The sequence below is a fragment of the Gobio gobio genome, assembly GCF_949357685.1.
Source record: "Gobio gobio genome assembly, chromosome: 8".
In the NCBI taxonomy this organism is placed as follows: Eukaryota; Metazoa; Chordata; class Actinopteri; order Cypriniformes; family Gobionidae; genus Gobio; species Gobio gobio.
The window spans coordinates 51,501,408-51,528,907 of NC_137114.1; the positions used below are offsets into that span (position 1 = coordinate 51,501,408).

Here is a 27,500-nt window from a genome sequence, read left to right on the forward strand (position 1 = left end):
AAAGGTGACGGGACGTGCGTGTTTGGACTGGTGTGATGAGAGAGCTCTTGTTCACTAGTTTAATGCTGTCTTTGTAGTGTCACTCGTGAATCTGGGTCGAGCAACTTTTGACTGCGTTGTTTTTCTTCTTTTTAGACCCAGACAATTCAGCTGGCCCTGCAGAGAACAGTGGAGTTTCACAGACAGAGGGACATCAGGTAGATACACACACACACACACACACACATGCCCCTGAGAGGAATCGCACCGCTTTCATCTCGCTGTTGTTTCTCCTAGACAGCATTGAGAGAAGAACAAAGAGAATCCGGAAGAGTTGGACTTTTATAGCTCTATACAGCAGATTCACACTTTTAACCCTCTTTGGTCAATTTTGGGTTTTTTAGATCGGAATGGTGTGAAACCTGGTAAAGGTTTTGGCATTTGCTATGTGAACACACCAAAAAATGGACATGATTTGAAAAGGTTAAATGGTCCTAAAAAAATTGTCAAAAATGAGCGCATTGAAGACGAATTTCATCTAGTGGAAGCGTTTGGTTCTGCACACAAACAAATTGTTACTGAAAGCTCATTTTTTGAGATATCAAACTCAAATTTGGAGCACAGCTTGTTTCGATGTATAGCTTTCATTGTTTAGAGTAAAACGTGTTTTGGAAAATATATATTTTATATAAAAATTGAAAATAGTGTTTTTTCATAACAAGAAATGTTTTCGTGATGATTTTCGTGCTTGTTTATCGCCGACGTCTAACGCCTCGTGACTAAACAAAGGGCGCCAATGTGAGTGTGCACACCGACACGCAAAACGGCAGCCGTAAAAGCGTCATTTTTAAAAAACGCTTCGGGTTGGTTTTTTTATTTTGACGCGGTGCGTTAAAACTGGCCGACCAATGAGATCGGCGCTTTTGTTCACGTGCCTGGAGCTGCTGAAGTGACATTAAAACACGACTTGGTGGCCTCCAGCACAAAACGCTCTTGCCGAGCACACATTGATACGACGAAGTAGTAGTAAGTAGACAAAGAAGAAGATGAGCTGCTAATGCTGCTTGCCAGTTAGTAAAAAGTGTGTGAATGGTTTTGGCCATAGACATAAGCGCGTAAATACTGTCTCTCTTCTTCTTCTGTGTGACAAGCGAGTGTCAGGAGCGTGAAGTGCCGCAGCACCACCTTGTGTACCGGGAGCGTTCACTCGGCGCATCGCCAGTGAAAATCGCTTGGGTGTGAACACTCAAGACGCACCGAAAAGCGTCACGAAAAACGCTGGCAATAAGCGTGCGCGATATTTGTCCCGGTGTGTACAGGCCTTTAAATTCACTTTTTAAAAAGGCCACTTTTTAAAAAACTTTTTTCACTTCAGTAATAATCTGTCAAGTGCCAAGTGAGACCAAACTTCAGTCTGTGCTCCAAAACATTCAAGATTCATGACCCTTTAAAGGAACAGTCATTTTCCGACCCACCCAGAGTTAAACAGTTGCGTTTTACCGTTTTCGAATCCATTCAGCCGATCTCCGGGTCTGGCGGTAGCACTTTTAACATAGCTTAGCATAGATCATTGAATCTGATTAGACTGTTAGCATTTTGTTCAAAAAAAATTACCAAAGAGTTACCGCCAGCCCAGGATATCGGCTGAATGGATTCGAAAACTGTGAAACGCAACTGTTTAACTCTAGGGGAGTTTGAAAATTTGCCATTTTTTTTAAAATAGTGTGTTCCTTTTAAGCTGAAAATTTCCCAAAAAGTGAATAAATGGATTATAACTACTGCATAAATATAATTTAGTACCTTAAAATCCCCTAAAAATACAAAATATTGTAGCTGCACTATGTAACTTTTCCGTCCACTAGAGGTCGCCTGTTCAAAACAAAGGCGTAGTTTGATGACGGCACGTTTGAGCGCAGAATCTTGGGACATGTGGTCTTCACCTCACAGCCGGTGGGAGAGAATCGAGATCGGACTCGGGCAGAAATCATGTTGATGGATGCGATTATTAACGTTACTGTAGTGAAGCCGAGCAGGAGCGAGTGTTGTGGAGCTGAGGAACCCCTGGAGCGATTGTTAATAAGATGAACGCAACACACGCCTCGCAAGCAGCGGGACTTTTATTATGACACAGTCGGCGGTGGGACTTTTATTATGACACAGTCGCTCCTCCGCTCATGAGTGTGAGGTTACGCAGCTCTGTTGATCATATTAGACACATCTGAGTGTGTTGATGATGGGATGGCGTTACTCTGTGTGTTCTCTCAGCGGCTGCTATGACACTTGTTCACACTGCAGTGAGAGTAAAGCGTTTCTGCAGAATAAAACCAGAAACCGAGGGGATATGATGTCTTCCAACAGGCGACTCCCTCACACGTCCCGGTTCCTCGGTTAAAACAGAAATTTCTCACGATTTACAAATAGTTGGAAACATTTGGGATATTGTAAGTACTCAACTGAACAAAATGGATAACACTGGCTGAGTGGTTTTTGGATATTTTCCTGAAAAAAATTGTACATAGTGCAGCTTTAAATAAAAAACATTATCAAACTAAAATATAGTAAATTAATTTCATTGAAATAAAAAAAGGTAATTTTTAACCACCACGCGAATAGCACCAGAGGGTTAAAGGGGTGGTAAAACACATTCTTTCGAAGGCTTGACTGTGTTTGTGGGGTGCACTGTAACATGTGTTCATGCTTCGTTTTTAAAAAATTGCATTATTTTTCATATATTTGACCTTTATTCTACACTGCTCTGTCCCTCCTTGTAAAACGGTCTGATGCTTTCCGGGTTGTATGAAGCCAGTCCCTCAAAAATACGCAATGGGCTCAGATTGGTTAGCTGGCCCAGTGTGTTGTGATTCGCTAACCGCCTAGTGCACGTTTGTCGGAAACGTCACGCCCCTTACCGGAGGCTGTGCTTTGGTCAGTATTAGAAACAATGGCGTCAATAAAACCATACCAACCTGAGCCCGAATCAGACCCAGAACATTTGAGTGAAGATGATCGAGCAGAAACTGTTCAGTCCTCAAGAGTAAAGACTGCGGATCTATAATGATCGCTACTGAATGGCACTTTAACTTTTGTATTTTTAGAACGATTATAGCCAAATATCTGTCACAAGAACTAACCCAAAACAAACACTAAACACTGGCTTTACTAGTAAGTTAGCCAAATCACACACAGAACCATGTTTAGCATGCCTGTAGATAAACAATACATAAAAGCTCTAATCAAAGAATCATTTACACTAATGCCAAGTTCGCTGTTGAGATTTTAACGTTAGTGTTTGTAACGATAGGTGTTCGTCGGATAACGTTAAGTATGAATGAGCATTTAACAGACTGGTTTGCAGAACAGCGTTGTCATCTGTTTACTTCCTTGCTACAACCTATTACAGGAAAACACATCGATGAAAAATAAATCATACTTACAGGTAGTGGCCCGTAAACAGCTTCTGTTTGTAAATCCAGCTTTCAGGACAAGCCGTTGTGCAAATCCTGCATTGAACTTGCGAAGATTGTGGAAGCTTTCCTTCGTGAAATGTGCAGCGGGAGCCGCGCGCGCCCGTCGTGCATCCACACACTGGCAGTGTTTGTCTCGCGCAGCTGAACCCCGGCTCGTGTATGGCAAATACAGACAAATATTGTCCATTATGTCACATTTTCCAGTCTTCTCCTCCGACCCTGTCTGTCTCGTGATTTATGATGGGCAGCATATATCTGCGACCTGTTCGCCTCTGTCTCAAACACACATGCATATAACATGCTGTATGTTAAACGCTCTGCAACGCACCCCCGTCCCTAGGAAGGCTGAACAAAGCAAGTACCCCAGACCTGAAATCCGGAGGAAAATAACAGCGTTTCGTCTGCATTGCAGCAACACCACTCCAGCCTACTAACCACAACAACAGCGATACAAAATGGCCTCGCCCCCCCTTATTTAATATTCTCGGAGGAGGGGTTTATGTAAATATTGGGGTTGGTTGAGGAATGTGTGTAGTCGCCTACCGGCCGTTTGCTGTAGTCCTTAGAAATTGATTTCTTTAAAAGCAAATATCTCCCTTTGCTTTAAACTTTGAACGTTGTAACTTTGCAGATGTTGTTTATGCTCAAGCAGCAACATTACACTCTAGCTAAAGTTAGAATAGTGATATCGTGGTTTACCACCCCTTTAAAATGGATTTCATTTCATGTGATCCAAAATACCAAAACAAACTGATCAGTTTTGAACACTAGATATAATGATTTATCATTTCAAACCCAACAGACATTTTAGGTTTGGGTCTGTTGCTTGTAAAGTGTATGCCATCTTTTTTTTTATCAATAAATTACTACATATTACATATTGCAGCATATAGCAAATCTCAACCATATCCAATTATATTATCACCCAGGGTTGTATATACTGTATGTCCAACTTTATTCACATGCATCCAGTATAATCACGCCATATATATTACATAACAAATCTCAACAGTTTGATTGCTTGAATGGCAAATATACACTATATTATCGCCCAGCTCTAATCTGCTAAATGTCACTATGAGGCATTAAGATTAATATCATTTGAGACACTGTGTATTGTTAAAAGTGCTACACAAATAAATTTGACTTGACTTGATATACAAACATTTCTATTAGTGTGACTGAAGTGTCCAAATACTTTTTGGCACTGTCATCTCAACATTAGTCTCATTTGTTTATTTTTATTCCTCCACATAGGAATTATATGAGGAATATCTTAATATTTGGTATATTTTAGTTAGCCTTTTTCCTAACTTTTTAACACAAGTCCACCCTGGTAAATGTTAATCAAAATCTCACTCTTTCTCACACACAGTGGACAAGAGTTTGTACGAAGCTTGTCGGATGAGCAGAAGTGTTTGTTTGAGAACTCGCGCTGCGACAGCCAGACTGACATCTCAGGAATACTGAAGTACACAGCAACTATTTTAGGTAAGTGCTATTATATAGTTAACTGAAACTTTAAAGGGGAGCGTATGCCCCTTTTTACAAGATGTAAAATACGTCTCAGGTGTCCCCGGAATGTGTCTGTGAAGCCTCAGATCAAAATACCCCACAGATCATGTTTTATACCATGTCCATTTTTGAGTAGAAGGAAAAACTGTTTTTGGGCATGTGTCTTTAAATGCAAATTAGCTGCTACTCTCCACCCCCTTTACATTAGAGGGCGGAGCCTGCACAACTCGTGCCACCAACACTGTGCCAAAAACTAAAACATCTGTTTATTATCTGCATGTGTTTTAAAGCCATATCAGTCTAAACTTCTGAGATATGGTTTTCTGAGTGCACACACACACACACCTGAAGCACACGCACAGAAAGCTGCATGTCAGACGGGGCGTCCCGTGAGTATTCTCTTTCACGTCTTATTGCGCTTAAACTGTCACATATACACAAGTTTATGTCTATAACACACGCAGTTCACATAAACACAGTCGGTTATGTCTGTGAACATAAACAGCAAGTAAAGAAATCACACGTGTGTATTAGATCTGTGTATTAAAGTGACCGCAGCGTAATATCATAAGAACAAAAGAAAAACGAAATCACTGCTCTTGACTGAATAACTTTAATAGCTTTAATAAGAATACATTTGCTGCTGTTAAATACTGGCGAGGACAGTGTACAGCTCACTCAGGGGAGGGGCTATGCTAATAAGGTGGAGTCAGTCAGTGGTTGTGGGCGGGGCCTAAGCATATGTGATGTCACAGTGGGACCACATCCCTGAACAGCTCATTCAGACACTGTTTCAGATTTATGGGGAAAATGACAAATGGTGTGGATGGATTTTTACCACAATAGGTAGACACATAATTATTTTATATGTTAAAAACAATATAAAAGTGAATTTCGCAGAATAGGTCCCCTTTAAGCCATCCAGATACAGAAGCCACTTGATGTTGCCAATTGTAAATGAACCGTGTCCTGATTGGCTGATGATCTGATCTGCACTGATATGGCTTTAACGGGGTCCTATGATGCCTTTTTATGTCTTGATGTCGTTTTTGGGGTGTACTCGAATATGTTTTCATGCTTGATTGTTCAAAAACTTCATTATTTTTCACATATTTTTACATTACTACAGCTCCTCTCTCCCCAGTCTAGTTTCGATGAAGCCCCTCCTTCCGAAATACGAAACGTGCTGTGATTGGTTAGCTGGCCCAGTGTGCTATAATTAACAGGATAGCTTATAGCGTGTGTTTGGGAAATGTCCCGCCCCTTCATAACAGCGAGCTCCACTCACTCAGATGTAAATAGCGGATGCAGAATATTTACTATGAAGCATGCAGGATATTTTTTCACAAGATGAAATATAAGTCTCAGGTGTCCCCAGAATGCACCTGTGAAGTTTCAGCTCAAAGGTCATTTATCACACCATGTTGTAAATGCCCATTTTTGAGTGGAAGGACAAATATGCTGTTTTTGTGTGTGTATCTTTAAATGCAAATGAGCTGCTGCTCTCCGCCCCCTATCCAGAAGAGGGCGGAGCCTGTACAGCTTGTTGGTTTTGATCATCTCTATCACAGTCACACTCACGTGACATTGCAGTTCTTCGTCATTATAAAAGTTATTATTTGCTTGCGTTTTAAAGGGGTGCTATTCACTTTTTTTACTTTAGTTGGTGTTTGTGTTTGAGTATAAAAAAAGCGGATATTTGTTGGAAAACTATTGTAATTCAAACAGTATTCAACACCTTTTTTGGGTATTCCGTGGGCGGGATTATTTAAATGAGGAGCATTATGACTTCACAAGATCGTGTTGTAGTCCAAACAAGCTGTTCGCTGTAGTTCTTGGAAAGTGGATTCTGATAAATAAAATATCTCCCTTTGGAGTGCACTTTGAGCTTTGTAACATTGCAGATCTTTTTTATGCTCAAACAGCAACATTACACGCTAACTAAAGTTAAAAAAGTGAAAAAGCATAATAGCACTTCTTTAAAATGCATGCAATTAATAACTTTTATGATGATGAAGAACTGCAATGTCACGTGAGCGTGACTGTGATAGAGATGATCATCAAAACCATAAAACAGATGTTTCAGTTTTTGGCAGAGTATTAGTGATTGTGTCGTTCATGATCGATTAGTTCATTTTGAACAAATCTTTAATATGATTCGAGAACAACGAGTTGTCTCAGAGAACGATTCGTTCATTTTGTGTTGACCGCGCATGCGCAACCTCCCATATATTCTGTACAGGAAACAGAATTGATTAGCTCACCAGTCTCGAGTCTTCGGGTTTGAGTCATTCATTCATCAAGTCCCAGCCCCAGGGGCAAGGCTATGCAGTCACCGGAAACAGAAAAGATTAGTTAATCTCTCAAGTCTTCTCGTTCGAGACGTTCTTTCAAGTCCCCATAGGCTTATTTTTTATTCCAATAGTACTAAATGTGTTGAAAAATGTAGCATGTAACATTTTAATTAGATTATGCTGAAATGAACGAAATGACTTGAAAAAAGATTTGTTCATTTTGCTGAATGAGATTCAAAGATCAGAGTCAGTCAAATGATCCGAACTTCCCACAACTACAGAGTATCGGAGCCACGAGCTGTACAGGCTCCGCCCTCTTCTGGATAGGGGGCGGAGAGCAGCAGCTCATTTGCATTTAAAGATACACGCACAAAAACAGCATGTCTTTCCTTCCACTCAAAAATGGGCATTTACAACCAAGTGGCAACCTCTCGCAGTTTCTCTTGAAGCCAATACGCCAATACGGAAGTGACTTAAACTGCAGTTCATCGACTTCACAGACTCCAGAAGGAGCAGAATCTCATTGAGCTCATGTTAAAATGCCCAACTTTACAGCAGAAGAACACATGTTTACTGTCTGGGACAAATTGTGGTTTTGGTCTATACGGCTAATTTTGCCCTTCATGACGACTGTGAGGGGGGTGAATTTTTTATAACTCATTCGTTTACATTATATAAAGCCTTAAAGTTCTGCATAATTAAGGGCCTGTCCACTTTGAGTGACAGGTGGATTGCCATTTATCTGCTGTCTGTTAGTCATCACGTCACCTCAGCTCCGCCCACGTCCCGCCTCTTCACCCATTTTCTGTTATCTGGGAGTGACGCGCGATGACACGCTGCCAAGATGGCGACGGCCAGCTCGACCCTACTTTACGCTTCAAAACTGCTCATCAGAATCCTTTGGGTGACGTCACGGACACTACGTCCATATGTTTTTACAGTCGGTGTAATAAATGATCTTTGAGCTGAAACTTCAAAGGTGCATTCTGGGGACACCTGAGACTTGTATTACATCTTGTAAAAAATATCCAGCATGCTTCATAGTAAATATTCTATATGTGCAATGCATACACGTCAAGTACGCATGTGACTTTTTATGTTTTCAGATTCAGTGGTCTCATTATTTGTCACGATATTTCAACCAAATCTTGCAGTTCTAGTTCACGCACACACACACACACACACTCGCGGCAAAACTTTGACCTCAATACACACACTCCCTGACACTAGCGCACACTTTCCTAAAAACTCCCTCCATTGCTGCAGTCTCCATTCCCGAGCTGTTGCTAAGATACTAACTCTGCCATCCCTAACGAGAACACGTTTATAAATAAACCGCAATGAGCCATTTGAACTGAGCCCTGCCCAGCCAAAGCTACTGCGCATCTCGCTTTAATGCAGCAGAGCAACATCACTGGGTCTGCAGATATTGATCCGTTTGGGAATCGATGGTTTCGCTGGGGGGCCAGACCTTTAAACTTTTCCATCTTTATGTAAAAGCATGTTTATAAAACAGATAGTCCTGCTAAATACAGACTCCATGAGCCGTGTTCAATCCGGTGAAAATGTCAATAATAACCTGTGACTATGTTCCATATTAACACACCAAGTTGCTACATTTATAAATGTTTTTGTGTTGCTCTTATTAAAAGGTCACTGCATTATAAAAATATGAATTAATTTAAATATACACCACTGTTCAAAAGTTTACAGTCTTTATATAGGAGTTATATTGAAATTTTTCATTTGCATAACCCACGGTTGTACCAAACATGTGGCGAGACAAACATAATGGCCATGGTAAACATGAGAGAGCTCCTAATGTGAACTCATGGTGTTGGCAACACCCCGGCCCCTTCTTTTTTACTATTTAATGTATATTTACTTGCTTATTATGTATATGTTTACCATTTTATTGACTTAATTGATTGTTTTTGTTTTAGTGGTTTGTTTATATGTCAATACATGAGTGTTTATTTCCAGGATTCATTGATAAATAGAAAGTTTAAAAAACTCAATTTATTTAAAATATAATTTTTTGTAACATTATAAAAGTAACTAGACGAGTAAAGGTTTGATGATGGCTTGACAAAGCCAGGTCTGAAAGTTTAAAATAACTTGAAAGGTTTGAAGGTTTTACTCAGAAAAAGTTAAAAATGTTAAGAGCAATTTGCTAGCATGATTTAACATGTTGCTTACATGAATTAGCAGGTTGTTCGAATGTTACTAGCATTAATTAGTATGTTGTTAGCATATTTTAACACGTTGTTAACATTGATTAACATATTGCAGGCATGATTTTAGCAGGTTGCTAGCATTAATTAGCATGTTGATAATGGGACGTATCATTGTTAACATGAGGTAGCATGTTGTTAACATGAATTGGCATATTCCTATCATGAATTAGCATATTGCTATTATGTTTTAACACACTACTAACCTAAATAAGCATGTTGATAACATGATTTAACACATTGGTTGCATGAATTAGCATGTTGTTCGCATGTTTGACATGTTGTTAACATTTTAACACATTGCTAGCATTATTTAATACTTGGCTAACATGATTTAGCATGTTTGCTAGCATGTGTAGCACTGCTACCTTAAATTAGCATGTGGATAACATGGTTTAACAGATTGGTAGCATGAATTAGCATGTTGTTAACAATTAAACTTGTTGCTAGCATTATAATACTTGGATAACATGAATTAACATGTTGTCAGCATGTTTTGGCATTTTGTTAGCATAATTTAACACATTGTTAGCATTAATTAGCATTTTTTATCACATTGTTAACATGAATCAACATATTGTTAGCATTTTTATCACATTCCTAACATTAATCAACACATAGTTAACATGAATTAGCATGTTTTATCACATTGTTAACATGAATCAACAAATTGTTAGCATGTTTTATCACATTGCTAACATTAATCAACACATTGTTAACATGTTTTATCACATTGCTAACATTAATCAACACATAGTTAGCATGAATTAGCAGGTTTTATCACATTACTAACATGAATCAACAAATTGTCAGCATGTTTTATCACATTGCTAACATTAATCAACAAATTGTTAGCATTTTTTATCACATTGCTAACATTAATCAACAAATTGTTAGCATTTTTTATCACATTGTTAACATTAATCAACACATTGTTAATGTTTATCACATCGCTAACATTCATCAACACTTTGTTAATATGTTTTATCACATATAACATTAATCAACAAATTGTTAGCATGAATTACCAGTTTGTTAACATGATTTAACACTTTGCTAACATGTAAACATAAATTAGCATATTGTAACACTTTGCTAACAGGAATTAACATGTTTCTAACATGAAATAGCTTGTTGCTAGCATGAATTAACATTTTTCTAGCATGAATTAGCATGTTGTTAACATTTTAACACATAGCTAGCATGATTTAACACATTTAACACAAAATTAACAATTGCCAGCATGTTTTAGCATTTTGTTAGCATTTTTTAGCACATTGTTACAATGAATTACCATTTTGTTAACATGATTTAACACTTTGCAAACATTAATTAACATGTTGCTTACATGTTAGCATTAATTATCGTATTTTAACACATTGCTAACATGATTTAACACTTGCAAACATGAATTAACATGTTGCCAGCATGTTCTAACATGTTATTAGCATCTTTTAACGCTTTGTTCCATGAATTACCATTTTGTTAACACTTCACTAACATGAATTAACATTTTCTAACATGAAATAGCATGTTGTTAGCATTAATTCGCATTTTGCTAGCATGAATTAGCATGTTGATAGCATGAATTAGCATGTTACTAGCATTTGTTCTAAGGTAGTTGCTAGTCTTTACAATGATAGATACGTAGGGGATGAAGCTTAATAACCCCTCAATGAAAATCTACGGGACTTTTATGATTTTTAATATTAATTTATATGAAAACCATAAGTCGAATCAGTTAGAAAAGTTAAAGCACACCGCGTCAAGACAGTCTGAAGTTTCTGGGCTGAGTTTGGTGGTTGTAGCTTGAAAGCTCTAGGAGATACTGTTCAAAAAGTTGTTTAATAGTAGATCAGACAGTAAGTTCTGGTCGTGTATTTTCATTGGAACAATTTTTTTGCATTATTTTGCGCAGGCGTGGACTTTGCCACCATTCGCGGCCGATTCGGGGAGGAATTCTTTGGTTTGTGTCTGGAGGAGAACGAGAGGGTTCTGCGAGCGCTCGGCGGGAACCTCCAGGACTTCTTCAATGGTTTCGACGCTCTTCTAGAACACATCAGGACGTCCTGCGGCCGCCGAGCTTCGTCCGAGGCTCCCTCTTTCCTATGCAAAGATGCTCCTCAGGAAAAGGAGGAGCCAAACGCGGAGAGCGAAGGGGGACGGACTCTTCTCCTCCACTGCTTCAACCCCGACCCTACCGTGGGCGTGGCCATGCCGGGATTGATTCGAGCCGCCGCCCGGCGCATTTACCAATCAGATGTTTTGGTGGAGGAAGCCCCTCCCACGTGGCTGCACACAGCCAATGAGGACGGCGAGCTCTCGGCGGACTCCTCCCCCTCGTCGTCTCCATCTCCGCCGTCCTCTTCATCCCCAGCCTGTTTGTCCTTCCTCATTCGAGAGGTTCGGACTCCACCCGTGCCCTCGTCCCTGCCCCCTCGCCAGCTGTCGCGCTCGCCGCTGGATTTGCGCATCGGCCTGAGCACGTTTTGCCGGGCCTTTCCCTTCCACCTGGTCCTGGGACCCAACATGGAGGTTCTGCAGGTCGGGGAGGGACTGCGGAAACAGGCCAAGAGCGACCCGCACCGGACACTCACATTCTGCAACAGCTTTGAACTGGTGTCTCCCAGAATTCCCTGTTCCTTCCAGAACATCCTCCTGCGGCTGTCCACGCCATTCACCATCCGCACACGCCCAGACGGATCGGCACTCGACGGCAGAGAGAAGGTAAGAGGCGCAGTTGCGTGACTGATCTCTAGGTCCTACATTTTTTTTATTACACTGAATCAGACTCTTAAAGCAGCACTAGGTAACTTTTCAACCTTTATAATATATTTTCAAACCTCTTGTGATGATACATCGACTTACAATAGGTTGAATGACACGTCTGCCATAGCCTGACGGGGTCTATATCGTTTTTTAATTGTACTTTTAAACTTCAGGTTTCGGGTAGTAACCCGAGAACAAAAAGAACTACAAAATTCGACCGCTTTACGGCATATACGTCACTTCCACCACCACCCCCACTTCCTTAAATTCGGACGTGCGAGCCAAACTATCATTTGTTTGCCGAATGTTATAGTCATGGCCGAAGCAGCACAGAAAAAGAAGAAAGCAAAGGTTTTGTCGGAGGAAAGCAAAAAGAGGAAACGAGAAAGTGATGGGATTAAAGGCAGGACGAGGATCAACATTGGGCCAGCGTTTGCTCGTTGGCGTAAGCTGAAGGAGGAGGGGCTACATTCTTGCAAGTAAATACATATGATAAGACGTACAAAATCATATTTTAGGATACCTAACATGTCTGTGATATTTGTTTATTTGTCCTGCCTCAAGCTATAATGCAAATCGATTTTTCAAATTTGCAGATTCATCTATGGTAGCTTGATATGATAATATTGACGATATATGGTGATTACCTACCACTCAAACATTGAATTGAAGTATCATATAGATTCTGTAAAACGGTAACCAATAGACTAGGCTACTATAATGATGCTGGCTTGTAAACTTGAGAATCGCGATCATTTGGCGTTTGAAAAAAATAAAACCCATGAAATTATATTCATATGACATGCTGAAACATATGCCACTGTACCTGGGATGAAGACGTTTCACACGCGACGCAAGCAGAACACCTGCATGTGAAATCCATAGACAGGTGAACTCCTCCCGCAGTGTTCAGGGCTATCATAGTTGTCATGTCAACAAATGCACGTGCGATGCATCCCCTGATGTAGAATGACAGTTTACGACAGTAATAGAGGACAATACTGTTTCCCAACTGTAGGGGGAGCCCGAGAGCAAAAACTACCTAGTGCTGCTTTAATGATTCATTAAAAAGAACCGACTCAAAAATTATTCATTCACAATTTAGACATCATTAGCTCTGATTCTATCCAATAGAAAATACCAGACATGTTGCTAATGTTTATCACTTTTGCTAGCATGATTTAGCATTTGGCTACCATGAATTAGCATGTTTTTAGCATTATTTAACACATTGCTTACATGTTTTAACATTGTTGCTAACATTATTTGGCATTTTGGCTAACGTTTTATCATACTGTTAGCATTATTTATCACTTGGCTAACATGAATTAGCATGTTGTTAGCATGATTTAACACATTGGTAACTTGTTGTTAACATTAATTAGCATATGGCTAACGGTTTATCACACTTCTAGCATTATTTAACACTTGGCTAACCTGTTTTAGCAGTTGAATAACATTAATTGCATGTTGTTAGCATGATTTAACACATTGATAACATGTTTTAACATTTTGCTAACATTAATTAGCATGTTGCTAATGTTTTATCACATTGATAACATGATTTAACACTTGGCTGACATGAATTAACATTTTGTCAGCGTGATTTAACACATTGTTAATCTGTTTTAGCATTGCTGCTAACATTAATTGGTATTTTGCTAACATTTTTATCACGTTGTTAGCATTATTTAACACTTGGCTAACATGAATTAGCATGTTGTTAGCACAATGAAACACATTGCTTACATTTTTTGGCATTGTTGCTAACATTAATTAGCATATGGTTAACGTTTTATCACACTGCTAACACGATTTAACACTTGGCTAACATGTATTAGCATGTTGTCAGCATGATTTAACACATTGCTAACCTGTTTTAGCATCACTGCTAATATTAATTGGCATTTTGCTAACATTGTTATCACGTTGCTAGTATTATTTAACACTTGGCTAAAATGATTTAGCATGTTGTCAGCATGATTTAATACATTGCTAACCTGTTTAAGCATTGCTGTTAACATTAATTGACATTTTGCTAACCTGTTAATCACATTGCTAGCATTATTTAACACTTGGCTGACATGAATTAGCATGTTGTTAACGTTTAATCACATTTCTAACATGATTCAATGTTTGGCTAACGTGAATTAGCATTTTATCACTTTGCTAACATGTTTTAACATGTTGCTAATGTTATCACATTGTTAGCAGGATTTAACACCTGGCTAACATGAATTAACATGCTGCTAGTACGTTTTAACATGTTGCTAGCCCAAATGAACATATTTAGCACATTGCTAACATTAATTAGCATTCATTAGATTCATTAAACAGAACCGACTCTCAAATTGATTCGTTCACAGTTTGGGCATCATTAGCTCTGATTCTAGCCAATAGAAAATACCAGACACATGAACCGATGAGCTGATTGGTTGGGAAAAGTGTGTGTGTGTGTGTGTGTGTGTGTGTGTGTGTGTGTGTGTGTGTGTGTGTGTGTGTGTGTGTGTGTGTGTGTGTGTGTGTGTGTGTGTGTGTGTGTGTGTGTGTGTGTGTGTGTGTGTGTGTGTGTGTGTGTACAGTAATGCAAGTAATTTTGGCAGGAATTAAATGGTCTCGTTAAAATGTGTTATTGGTAGTGTACCAAGAAGAAGAGCAAAGTCAGAAGGCATTAAAGCGAATCAAAATGTACAATGATCCAAATCAGCTTCACTCATAATCCGTTCATTGTCTCTGAGAAAATCCCAGGTGTCCCACTTAAAATGACAAGATTGTGGAAGTGTTTTTGTGTCTGCTCATCTCATAAATACCATCATTCTGACATGACTTTCTGGCAATATTCGACAGTACATGCACTAATTATGGAATGTGCCAGCGCTGAAAGCTGTTGCCAAACCCGGAGGATTATTCCGAAATCTGTGCAGATTATTATGAAATGATTTGGAGAGAGATGCAGTTTATGCTCCGATGTCCTGGAGAGAGGCGTTACCGCGTTACCACACACACACACACACACACTCGCACACAAACACACTCACACACACAAACACACCCACATTCTCACACACACACACACACACACACACACACATTCACACTCTTCACACTATTCACACATAAATCCTCTGCAGAGGTGAGAGCTGATCCGTTACTGGTGAACGAGTTAAACTCTTTCTACGCTCGCTTTGATGGTAATCGCGGCAGCGCGACTCCGGCGAGTGACGCGTCAGAGAGAGTCCCTCAGAGCAGCAACGGTCACGTGATCTCTGTCTCGGAGGACGAGGTTCGGAGGGCACTCAAACGTGTGGATGTCAGGAAAGCTGCTGGGCCGGATGGTATTTCAGGTCGTGTTCTGCGGTCCTGTGCTGATCAGCTCGCAGGGCTCTTTACATCCATATTCAACGAGTCCCTTGCTACATCTGTTGTCCCCACCTCCTTCAAACGATCCTCCATCATCCCTGTACCTAAGATCAGTAAACCCTCTTGCCTAAATGACTATCGTCCAGTGGCTCTCACATCTTTAGTCATGAAGGTCTTTGAGAGACTCATTAAAAACAACATTTGCTCCTCCATTCCTGACACTTTGGACCCTCTTCAGTTTGCCTATCGTCCCAATAGATCGACTGAAGATGCCATTTCTCACGTCCTTCACTCCTGCCTCACTCACATCGACAGCAAAAGTGGGAACTATGTCAGGCTGCTATTTATTGACTATAGCTCAGCCTTTAACACCATAGTTCCCATTAAGCTAACACACAAACTCCTGGATCTAGGCCTGAATTCTTCTCTCTGCCTCTGGATTGAAGATTTCCTCACTGGCAGACCCCAGGCGGTGAGAGTAGGCCAGTTCACCTCCACCTCCATCACCCTGAGTGTTGGAGCTCCACAGGGCTGTGTGCTGAGTCCCCTGCTCTACTCTCTCTACACCCATGACTGTTTGTCCACACACAGCTCCACCTCTATCATCAAGTTTGCTGATGATACTGTTGTCCTGGGTCTCATCTCCAACAACAATGAGACGGCATACTTGGACGAAGTGGAGCAACTGACATCATGGTGCCAGGACAACTGTCTCTCTCTGAATGTTAACAAGACCAAAGAACTGATTGTGGACTTCAGGAAGAGACAGCATCGGTCATACTCCCCTCTCATGATCAGCGGGACACCGGTAGAGAGAGTGAGCAGCTTCAAATACCTGGGTGTGAACATCTCCGAGGATCTGACCTGGACTACACACATCCAGACACAGGTGAAAAAAGCCAGGCAAAGACTGTACCACCTGCGCCAGCTGAGGAAATTCAGGGTTTCACCAGCCATCCTGAAAACTTTCTATCGAGGGGCGATAGAAAGTGTCCTGACTCAGTGCATCACAGCGTGGTACGGGAACAGCACCAGTCACGACTGCAAAGCCCTGCAAAGAGTGGTGCGCTTATCTGAGCGCATCTCAGGCTCAGCTCTCCCGTCTCTGCAGGACATCTTCACCAAACGCTGCAGAGGTAGAGCTACTAAAATCATCAGAGACATTAATCACCCTGCAAACTCTCACTTCACCCTGCTGCCATCTGGTAAGCGCTTCCGTAGCCTGATGGCAAAGACTGAAAGACTCAGGAGGAGTTTCTTCCCCCAGGCCATCAGACTCCTGAACTCAGTCACGTGACTCACTTCACCCCCGCACACACATAAACATCCAGTCTTTTAACATTAACATCCACATACTGCAATTGCACTGCACTTTACGTCCCTATTGTTACTGCGTAACAACCTGTAATAAACCTTGCACATTATACTTCTTTATATATACATATTATATATTTTATGTTAACCACTTATTTTTAAGTCTACAGTTTATCTCACTTATCATACCCACATACTTTTTATATTTTTATTTTTATCTTATTTCCTATTTTTATCTTAACTTGATTTATTTATAATTCTACTTATGTTAATACTTTTTATTCTAATTTTATTCTATTTCTATTTAATTTCTTGTAACTGTTATTTGCACTGTCCATGGAGCGGACCTGTTTACATTTCACTGCCAGTTGTATATTGTGTATATAACTGTGTATGTGACAAATAAAACTCTTGAAACTTGAACTTGAAACTCTCACATTCACACAAACACACACGCACACGCACGCACTCACAAACACACACAAATAAACACACGCACACACTCACAAAGACACGCACTCACACTCACACACCCACACACAAACACATGAACTCAAATCAAACGGGTGCGCCAGGGTTGCCAGGTTTTCATAACAAAATTCGCCCAATTGCTACTCAAAACTAGCCCAAAACAAGCCCAATCATGTTTCTCCGGTAAAAATCGCATTTGGGGGGTAAAATATGTGTCTTTTTGGTAGGGCTGCCTGCTAAAATTCGCAAATCCCGGGGCAAAATATCACATAATTGGGGTCGCTTCAACCCGCGGACATGAAAAACAGCCGCGGCAACAGTGTTGAAGTAGCCCTTGGCAACACTGGTGCGCATGTGGGCAGATCCTGGAGCAAAAGCGGCGGTTGCCATGGTAGCGAGAGAGAGTGACAGGCGCCCAAGCCAATCACTTGATTCGGCCCGAACGAAAATAATGAGCGGTGTTTATTGCAGATTAAAAAGTCTAGAGTCACTCGATTTTTATACTCTCTTTTTCAGAGTACTTACATTTTAATTATGTAGTGACATATAAAGCAAGTTTAAACAAATTTGGACAAAAGTGTTTTAGATCATTCTTACCTACCCTACCTTTAACTATTTAACAAGGTATTATAGTCATCTGTTGCAACTTTATAATAACCATCCAGATAATGTTTATAGACAGTTTGCAAACCAACTAGTAACCCTTAACTAAGTGTTAGGAATATCTGGTCCATCTATCTATGTAATGTTTAAAGATGTTTTAAAAATGGTTTCTTAAAGGTTTACAAAAAATGTTTAATGGTACAGTGGTGTTTTTTGTTGAAAATTTAAAAATTTTATGCACATTATATGCAACAGCAGCATTTGCACTGTAAACATTTTTTATTTCTGCCCTCATATCCCCCTGAGACAAGAGAATTATGCATTTTATTTCTGGAAAAAATCCTCAGATGACGCAAATATCGTCATCAGAGGATTTTTTGGCCAGAGGCTAGAGACTACAGCCAGCAGATGGAGCTGTTCCGCATGTTATCAACCCGCCCACAGGGGAGAGATCTCACACACAGAATGTAAATGCGCTCGGCTCGGCCTCGGACATTCATAATGCGATGCAGAGCAAAGTGAGTGTTTCAACTTTTCAATGAATTCCTATGAAAGTTTAGCTTCCATATGCGATCAGCAAATGCGCCAGACTGGACACGCGCTGAGAATGACAGGCGCGCTTAACGTTACCTCAGCTCTGCTCAGCTCTTACTTCCCTCTTGTGCTCCTGCTGTGTTTGTCCTGTGACGTTCGTTCAGCTCACTCACACTTTATTGAAAAGACACGTTCAGTTTTTAATTGTAGTGTTTATTCTCTAACTGAACGAAATGATTGTATTATTTTGTAGATCAAAACGACGCTGGGGCCGGTGTAGGGAGTGGCCTCGTAGGGCAGCGAAGCAAGTGCATTCTGGGAGTTGTTGTCTTTCACCCACATGTCTTTTCTCAGTCTAGAAGGCACCAAATACAAAAATTATTTGACATTTCTACTACATAAATGACACAGTTTAAATACACACTCATCTTCCCAGCGCTGAAGTGCCCCTTTAACCACGCCCACTTTTATAGCATTTTTCAAAGCCGTGGTGAGAACTGACGGCTGCTGAAACTGGGGAGTTTGAGTTAAGGGGTGGTTCCGTGGTTTTTTTCTAGGCTTAGTTGTGTTTATGGGGCGCAGTATAACATGTCTTAATACTTTTTTTTTTTTTTTACGCCTTAGTTTTCTTATATTTTAGATTAGATTAGATTAGATTCAACTTTATTGTCATTACACAAGTACAAGTACAAGGCAACGAAATGCAGTTTAGGTCTAACCAGAAGTGCAATAGCAGCAAGTGCAGGATATACAATGGATGCGTAAGTGCAGGACATGGATATGTACTGAATATGTATAAATATGTATAAATAGAGAGACGTTATTACTATAAACAGAACTGAATTTACAGGTGAATATGTACAGTGAATAAATATACAGATGGCTATTACTATAAACAGAATTTACAGGTGAATATGTTCTATGAATACAATATACAGATGGCTATTACTATAAACAGAATTTTACAGATAGAGGTATACAATAATATGTTAGGCTAATATGAGGAATAGCAGTGGATTAGGGTAGTGCAATAAATTATGGACAGAGCTATCCGGAAAAAAAAAAAAAAAAAAGTGTAAAGTGCAGTGGAAAGTGGTTGCATATTACAGTTAGAAGTACAGTGCAAAATGCAAATGTAAACATTGGTACTATAAATACAGTCGGCAGTGCAAATGAGCATAATCCAGTTAAGATATGGCAGTGTAAGATGCATATGTAAACAGTTGTTACTGTGATAAACAGTCGGTAGTGCAAATAACAAAGTGAAGGAAGATGTGAGGTAGGAGAGTTAGCAGTTTATGAGGGAAGTGGATCAACGGGGGTTTGAGTTCAATAAAGAGACAGCTCTGGGGAAAAAACTGTTCTTTAGTCTGCTGGTCCTGGTCCGGTGGATCCTGAAACGCCTGCCGGAGGGCAGGAGAGAAAACAGTCTGTGGGCTGGGTGAGAGGAGTCCTTGAGGATGCTGCGAGCTCGATGCAGACAGCGTTTCCTCTGGATGTGCTCGATGGCAGGCAGTGGAGTCCCAGTGATGCGCTGGGCAGTTTTCACCACCCGCTGCAGTGCCTTGCGCTCCGCAACAGAGCAGCTCCCATACCACACTGCCACACAGTTGGTCAGGATGCTTTCTATTGCGCAGCGATAGAAGTTCACCAGGATAGCCGAGGAGAGCTGATTCTTCCTCAGTGTCCTCAGGAAGAAGAGGCGCTGGTGAGCCTTCTTGACCAGGCTGGAGGTGTTGGTCGTCCACGACATGTCCGCAGAGATGTGGATCCCCAGGAACTTGAAACTGGAGACACGCTCAACAGCCATTCCATTGATGTGGATGGTGTCGTGTGTGCCTCTTGACTCCTTCCTGAAGTCCACGATGAGCTCCTTCGTTTTGGTGGTGTTGAGGAGCAGGTTATTATCAGTGCACCATGTGGCCAGATGCTGGATCTCTTTTACCTTTATTCCACACAGCTGTCTCCACTGTCCTTTGAACGACTTGTTTGCTTCCTGCTTCTGTGAAGCCCATCCCTCCGAAAAACGCAATGGCCTTAGATTGGTTAGATGGCCAGATGTAGTTTGTAGTTCTACAACAGCTCTCTCTCTCTCTCTTTCGTAATGACTGCGACGTGGCCTCGCCCACTTTGTTGCGTGTTCGCGGGGGCAGTGTTTATGTTAATAGCAGGTGTTCATGATGTCACCGACCCGGGAAGAAGCTTGTTGTAGTCCAAACCAGCCGTTTTTTGTAGGCAATAAACTGCCATAACTTTAAAAGACAATATCTCCGTTTGCATGGAACTTTCAGCGCTGTAGCTTTGCAGATACTGTTTATGCTCAAGCAGCAACAATACACACTAACTAAAGTTAAAAAAGTGAAATCGCATGCAACCACCCCTTTAATGATAACAACACTGAACTTGCGATTACGACTTCTGAACAAAAGATGCGAGTTGCGTTTTGTCCCCTGTAAATGCCTGTTCATTGTGCTATCCTACCTATGCGTGAATACCTGACCGCTTGCGTTTCACCATTGGCATTTACCTTATAGTTTTTTCCCGCTGTCCCGTCAGAACTGAACCTCACTTTCTTCTCAACGCCGAGCTCATTCAAAAGCAGTGATACATTTCAGGGTTTCGTCTTGGTTCTGCGTCATTTATCAGGAGTATTTATTTTTATCTGAGTAATTTGCAGGGTGCTGATGGCGGGAACAGGCCGTCCCGCTGGAGACATCAGCGCCTCGCTCAAGGGTACAGTGCTGATTGTGTTAGCAAAGAAAAGTGCTTTGTTACCAAGTTTCTCCTGTGTGTGTGTGTGTGTGTGTGTGTGTGTGTGTGTGTGTGTGTGTGTGTGTGTGTGTGTGTGTGTGTGTGTGTGTGTGTGTGTGTGTGTGTGTGTGTGTGTGTGTGTGTGTGTGTGTGTGTGTGTGTGTGTGTGTGTGTGTGTGTGTGTGTGTGTGTGTGTGTGTGTGTGTGTGTGTGTGTCCTGAAGCTGGCTACTGGACTGAGGAAGATAAATGTGAACAAATATGAATAAAAAGCATAACACAGTGTCAGCACTAAGAGAGTTTGCATAATACTGAATCCGTCTTAAACAGAGGACAGGAGCAGAATGAATGCATCTAAAGTCCGTGTGTGTGTTTTCAGGTAATATTGTCCTCAATCTATTGTGCAATAGAAGATCAGGAGTTTATGACGGTTCTCTCTTGACTTTAGTTACATAAAAATGCAGATGAAAATGAGCCGAAAGCTCCCAGAGACGTGTTTCACATATGAACCTATGGAATGAATTTAGGTTATTTATATTCTATTTATTATCATATTTTGAATTAGTTTTTTTATACATATTAGTTTTTTCATTTAATTTTAGGTCAATTTTTAGTCGTTTTGTGCTTTTGTCATTTATTATTTATTTTTTTTGTTCTTTTTAAATATTCCTATTTATGTTTAATTTATTTTTTATTTTGTTATTTATGGTTACACTGTAAAAATGGTTTGATCAATAAGTTATATCAACATACAGTTTTACATTGCTTTAACTCATCAAAATAAGTTAAGCAATTTTCAACTTTTATTTAAAAGTTATACGAGATTCAAGTCAGTTTAATACAATTTAAGTTGAGTTGACTTAAACATGAAAGTTGATTGTACTTAAACATTTAAAAATATTTATTTTTACAGTGTAGTTATTGTATTATACTTAAATTTAAGCTATTTAATTGTAGGTAAACTGATTTCAGTTAGTTGCAATTTCTAGATTTTAAAATTTATTATTTTAAATTATATTAATTAAAAATATTATTACATTATATTAATTATATGTTATGTTATATTAATTATATTAATGGGATTTATTTTAATTAACAAAAATGTTTTTAATAGTTTTAGTTTTAATTAAAGGTCCCATGACATGAACATTTCACTTTATGAGGTTTTTTTCATTAATATGAGTTCCCCTAGCCTGTATATGGTCCCCAAGTCCTGGGTGTCCTGCTCTGCCTTTGAGAAAATGAAAGGAATCTTCCCTACATGTGGTCATACGGGAAAGGTTTCCTCTTTACAGGTCAGAGGTCATATTAGATAGGAAAATTCTAACAATCTGAGTCAACACGCCGGAGACGGGTTTATTGAGATGCCGTGTCGATGAGGCAGTTTCAGGGGGAGTCTAATCACGGTCTCTCAGACACTTCAGGGTCATGTGTTGGTCTTCTCTGGGCGCAGGTCCACCATCTGAACTGGATACGGCCCGGATCCGGCTGACTGCAGTAAACCTCGGGATAAAACAGAGAGACTATCATTAGCGTAGATGCCGTTCTTCTGATGATGTCACGAGTACATCAGGTGTTAGGGGAAGTGTTCCCGGTTCCGGCTGACCTACTTAATGCAGCCTAACAATCATTTAATTGAAAAAGTGTTTTATGTGTATGCCACAGTAAAGAGATGTGTTTTTAGTCTAGATTTAAACTGACAGAGTGTGTCTGTTGATTTTGACATTCTAGGTATTATCAACTGGACAGAATTTTGAGACCGCAATGTAAGGGAGTATAGTCAAGTCAACTTTATTTATATAGCGCTTTTAACAGTGCAGATTGTTTCAAAGCAGCTTCACAGTGTTTTTTTCAGCCTTATAGCCGTTCTGGAGAAAACGGTGATGTCATCAGTTCATTTCAATTATCATACAGTGACAGTGTGGGCTTTAGATCAGTAATTAGATGGTAGATTAGGTGGTTAATTTAGTTTAATAATTAGATTTATTTGGATATTTAGTTGAAAAATGTAGTGTCCCCAACTGAGCACGCCAAGCCAGAGGCAACAGTGGCAAGGAAACCAAAACCCCATCAGGAGACCTAATGGAGAAAAATAAACCTTGGGAGAAACCAGGCTCAGTCGGGGGGGCAGTTCTCCTCTGGCCAATTAACAAACAGCGTATGATTATTATTCCGGAAACTTTACAGCTCAGAAGTCATAATAGATTGGATTATTCGAAATATCGGAGTTATCACACCAGAGACAGGTTTATTGAGGATGACATATCGATTTAATAATTATTGTTCATTGTAATGCAGCCTAACAATCATTTCATTGAAAAAGTGTTTTATGTGTATGCCACAGTAAAGAGATGTGTTTTTATTCTAGATTTAAACTGACAGAGTGTGTCTGCTTCCCGAACAATGTTAGGAAGACTGTTCCAGAGTTTAGGTGCTAAATAGGAAAAGGATCGACCGCCTGCAGTTGATTTGGATATTCTCTGTATTATCAACTGGCCAGAATTTTGAGACCGCAGTAGACGTGATGGAGTATAATGTGTTAAGAGCTCACTCAAGTATTGGGGAGCTAAACCATTTAGTGCTTTGCAAGATTTTAAAATGTATGCAATGTTTAATATGAAGCCAGTGCAGTGTTTACAGAACTGGGCTAATATGGTCACACTTCCTGGTTCTAGTAAGAACTCGAGCTGCTGCGTTTTGGACGAGCTGGAGTTTGTTTATTAAGCGAGCAGGGCAACCACCCAGTAGAGCATTACAATAATCTAGCCTTGAGGTCATGAACTGTTCAGCATTTTGCATTGAGAGCATGTGCCGTAATTTAGATATATTTTTAAGATGGTAGAATGCAGTTTTACAGATGCTAGAAACGTGGCTTTCAAATGAAAGAGGGCTAAAATCAGGATAGAAAAATGCATTATATTTCTAAATTATGACATTTTATGATGTAAAAAATCATACTAACAATATAAGTACACAATGTGTTTTAATGAATGCGAGTAGAGTCAAATGTGTGAAGAAGATTAAATAAATATTTTAATAAATGGTGTCAAGAAGATATTGTATGATGTGATAGATCATCCCAATGCATCCCAACACTGAATGAAGTCTCTCTCTCTCTCTCTCTCTCTCTCTCTCTCTCTCTCTCTCTCTCTCTCTCTCTCTCTCTCTCTCTCTCTCTCTCTCTCTCTCTCTCTCTCTCTCTCTCTCTCTCTCTCTCTCTCTCTCTCTCTCTCTCTCTCTCTCTCTCTCTCTCTCTCTCTGATTAGCACCTTGTTGCGCTCTGGAGTGCAGATGTCTTTTCTAAAGCTCCCCTCTTCACCCCTCGTTCTCTTTAATCTGTTGTTCTTTGAAGGATGCTGTTGTCAGATCTGATGTGTGTAAATGTGTTTTAGTTTGTCACAGAAAGCCGTTTGTTGTCTTGTCATGTAAAACGCCGCTACAGTTGAAAGCTCGGAATCAAGCTGGCTTTGCTGACAGAGAAGATAAATAATGAAACCGAGGATCAGATCATGAAATTAGAAGTCAGGTGTCAGTAGTGTTGTTTTTGGCGGCCTGTTTTAATTTTAGTTTTAGTCTAGTCTTTGTGTCAAGCTGTCATTTTAGTTTTTATTAGTTTTAGTCATAGTCATACTCTTTTTAGTCTAGTCAAGTTTTAGTCGACTAAAAGTCTGAGCATTTTAGTCTTATTTTAGTCCATCCATCCATGGAAAAAAGTTATTTTTTTACCTCATGAATTGAATTGGAGTTTTAAAGGCATACTCAGTTCAATTCTGAATGATGCTCAACCATACTCTTGTGTGGGACACTTTAGTGAGTTTCAACAAATAAAATGCACTCTCAGATATAGACTGCAGAAACACACAGAGAGATTTTCTGCTTATATTGTGCTTGCTTGCATATCTTGAGATCTGTCTGATGATGATATGGTGATTGATCCTCTGAACTGTTTGTTATGGAAATCTGTGTGTGCGTGCGTGTGTGTGTGTGTGTGTGTGTGTTGAAGCCAGAGGAAGCATATGTCTGTCTCAGGGCCGATTATATATTTATTGCTTCGTTCTATAAACGGTTCCACTGCAGTGAAGCTTGAACTCTAGCCAGGATGGTTCCTGCAGGATTCTGCTGTGCTGGAACTCTCTCATCGCAGGAGGGAGAGTTCAGCAGCTGCCGGTTTAGAAAGACCTTCAGTGTTTGTGGTGTAATGGTTTGTTATTCTATGGGGTGAAATCTTTAAAGCGCTGTGGAATTTTTTTTATCTCCACCTTATTCACTAACCATCAGCTTAATCAGTGGCTGTGTCATACATATTTAAATTCCTCCTTTCTATGTGAACTACAGTTTCACAAATTGTGCCTTATTCACTAAAGTTAATACAACTACTATTCAAGCGGTTTAGGGGTTATACAGTGAGGTATAGTTCACTGGTTATTGTTTACTCTGAGTGTGGGTTATGGTTAGTATGGTGGTTATTTACTCTGAGTGTGGGTTATGGTTAGTGTGGTGGTTAGTATTTACTCTGAGTGTGGGTTATGGTTAGTGTGGTGGTTAGTATTTACTCTGAGTGTGGGTTATGGTTAGTGTGGTGGTTATTATTTACTCTGAGTGTGGGTTATGGTTAGTACAGTGGTTATTATTTACTCTGAGTGTGGGTTATGGTTAGTATGGTGGTTAGTATTTACTCTGAGTGTGGGTTATGGTTAGTATGGTGGTTATTATTTACTCTGAGTGTGGGTTATGGTTAGTATGGTGGTTAGTATTTACTCTGAGTGTGGGTTATGGTTAGTGTGGTGGTTAGTATTTACTCTGAGTGTGGGTTATGGTTAGTATGGTGGTTAGTATTTACTCTGAGTGTGGGTTATGGTTAGTATGGTGGTTAGTATTTACTCTGAGTGTGGGTTATGGTTAGTGTGGTGGTTAGTATTTACTCTGAGTGTGGGTTATGGTTAGTGTGGTGGTTATTATTTACTCTGAGTGTGGGTTATGGTTAGTATGGTGGTTATTATTTACTCTGAGTGTGGGTTATGGTTAGTATGGTGGTTAGTATTTACTCTGAGTGTGGGTTATGGTTAGTATGGTGGTTAGTATTTACTCTGAGTGTGGGTTATGGTTAGTATGGTGGTTAGTATTTACTCTGAGTGTGGGTTATGGTTAGTGCGGTGGTTATTATTTACTCTGGTTAGTGTGGTGGTTATTGTTTACTCTGAGTGTGGGTTATGGTTAGTATGGTGGTTATCATTTACTCTGAGTGTGGGTTATGGTTAGTGCGGTGGTTATCATTTACTCTGAGTGTGGGTTATGGTTAGTATGGTGGTTATTGTTTACTCTGAGTGTGGGTTATGGTTAGTGTGGTGGTTAGTATTTACTCTGAGTGTGGGTTATGGTTAGTGTGGTGGTTATCATTTACTCTGAGTGTGGGTTATGGTTAGTGCGGTGGTTATTGTTTACTCTGAGTGTGGGTTATGGTTAGTGTGGTGGTTAGTATTTACTCTGAGTGTGGGTTATGGTTAGTGCGGTGGTTATTGTTTACTCTGAGTGTGGGTTATGGTTAGTGCGGTGGTTATTGTTTACTCTAAGTGTGGGTTATGGTTAGTGTGGTGGTTAGTATTTACTCTGAGTGTGGGTTATGGTTAGTGCGGTGGTTATTGTTTACTCTGAGTGTGGGTTATGGTTAGTGTGGTGGTTAGTATTTACTCTGAGTGTGGGTTATGGTTAGTGCGGTGGTTATTGTTTACTCTGAGTGTGGGTTATGGTTAGTGTGGTGGTTAGTATTTACTCTGAGTGTGGGTTATGGTTAGTGCGGTGGTTATTATTTACTCTGAGTGTGGGTTATGGTTAGTATGGTGGTTATTGTTTACTCTGAGTGTGGGTTATGGTTAGTATGTTGGTTATTGTTTACTCTGAGTGTGGGTTATGGTTAGTATGTTGGTTATTGTTTACTCTGAGTGTGGGTTATGGTTAGTGTGGTGGTTAGTATTTACTCTGAATGTGGGTTATGGTTAGTATGGTGGTTATCATTTACTCTGAGTGTGGGTTATGGTTAGTATGGTGGTTATCATTTACTCTGAGTGTGGGTTATGGTTAGTATGGTGGTTATTGTTTACTCTGAGTGTGGGTTATGGTTAGTGTGGTGGTTAGTATTTACTCTGAGTGTGGGTTATGGTTAGTGCAGTGGTTATTGTTTACTCTGAGTGTGGGTTAAGGTTAGTACAGTGG

At 40.0% G+C, this 27,500-nt stretch overlaps 1 protein-coding gene across 1 annotated transcript in view; it reads left to right on the forward strand.

Annotated features, from left to right (window-relative positions):
* gucy1a2 (guanylate cyclase 1, soluble, alpha 2) overlaps positions 1-27,500 on the forward strand; it is a 77,805-nt gene that overhangs the window by 8,516 nt on the left and 41,789 nt on the right. The window contains exons 2-4 of the mRNA XM_079822833.1: positions 136-197; positions 4,822-4,937; positions 11,408-12,216. Of these exons, the coding sequence (XP_079678959.1) occupies positions 136-197; positions 4,822-4,937; positions 11,408-12,216 (987 nt within the window). The remainder of the gene's footprint in view (positions 1-135; positions 198-4,821; positions 4,938-11,407; positions 12,217-27,500) is intronic.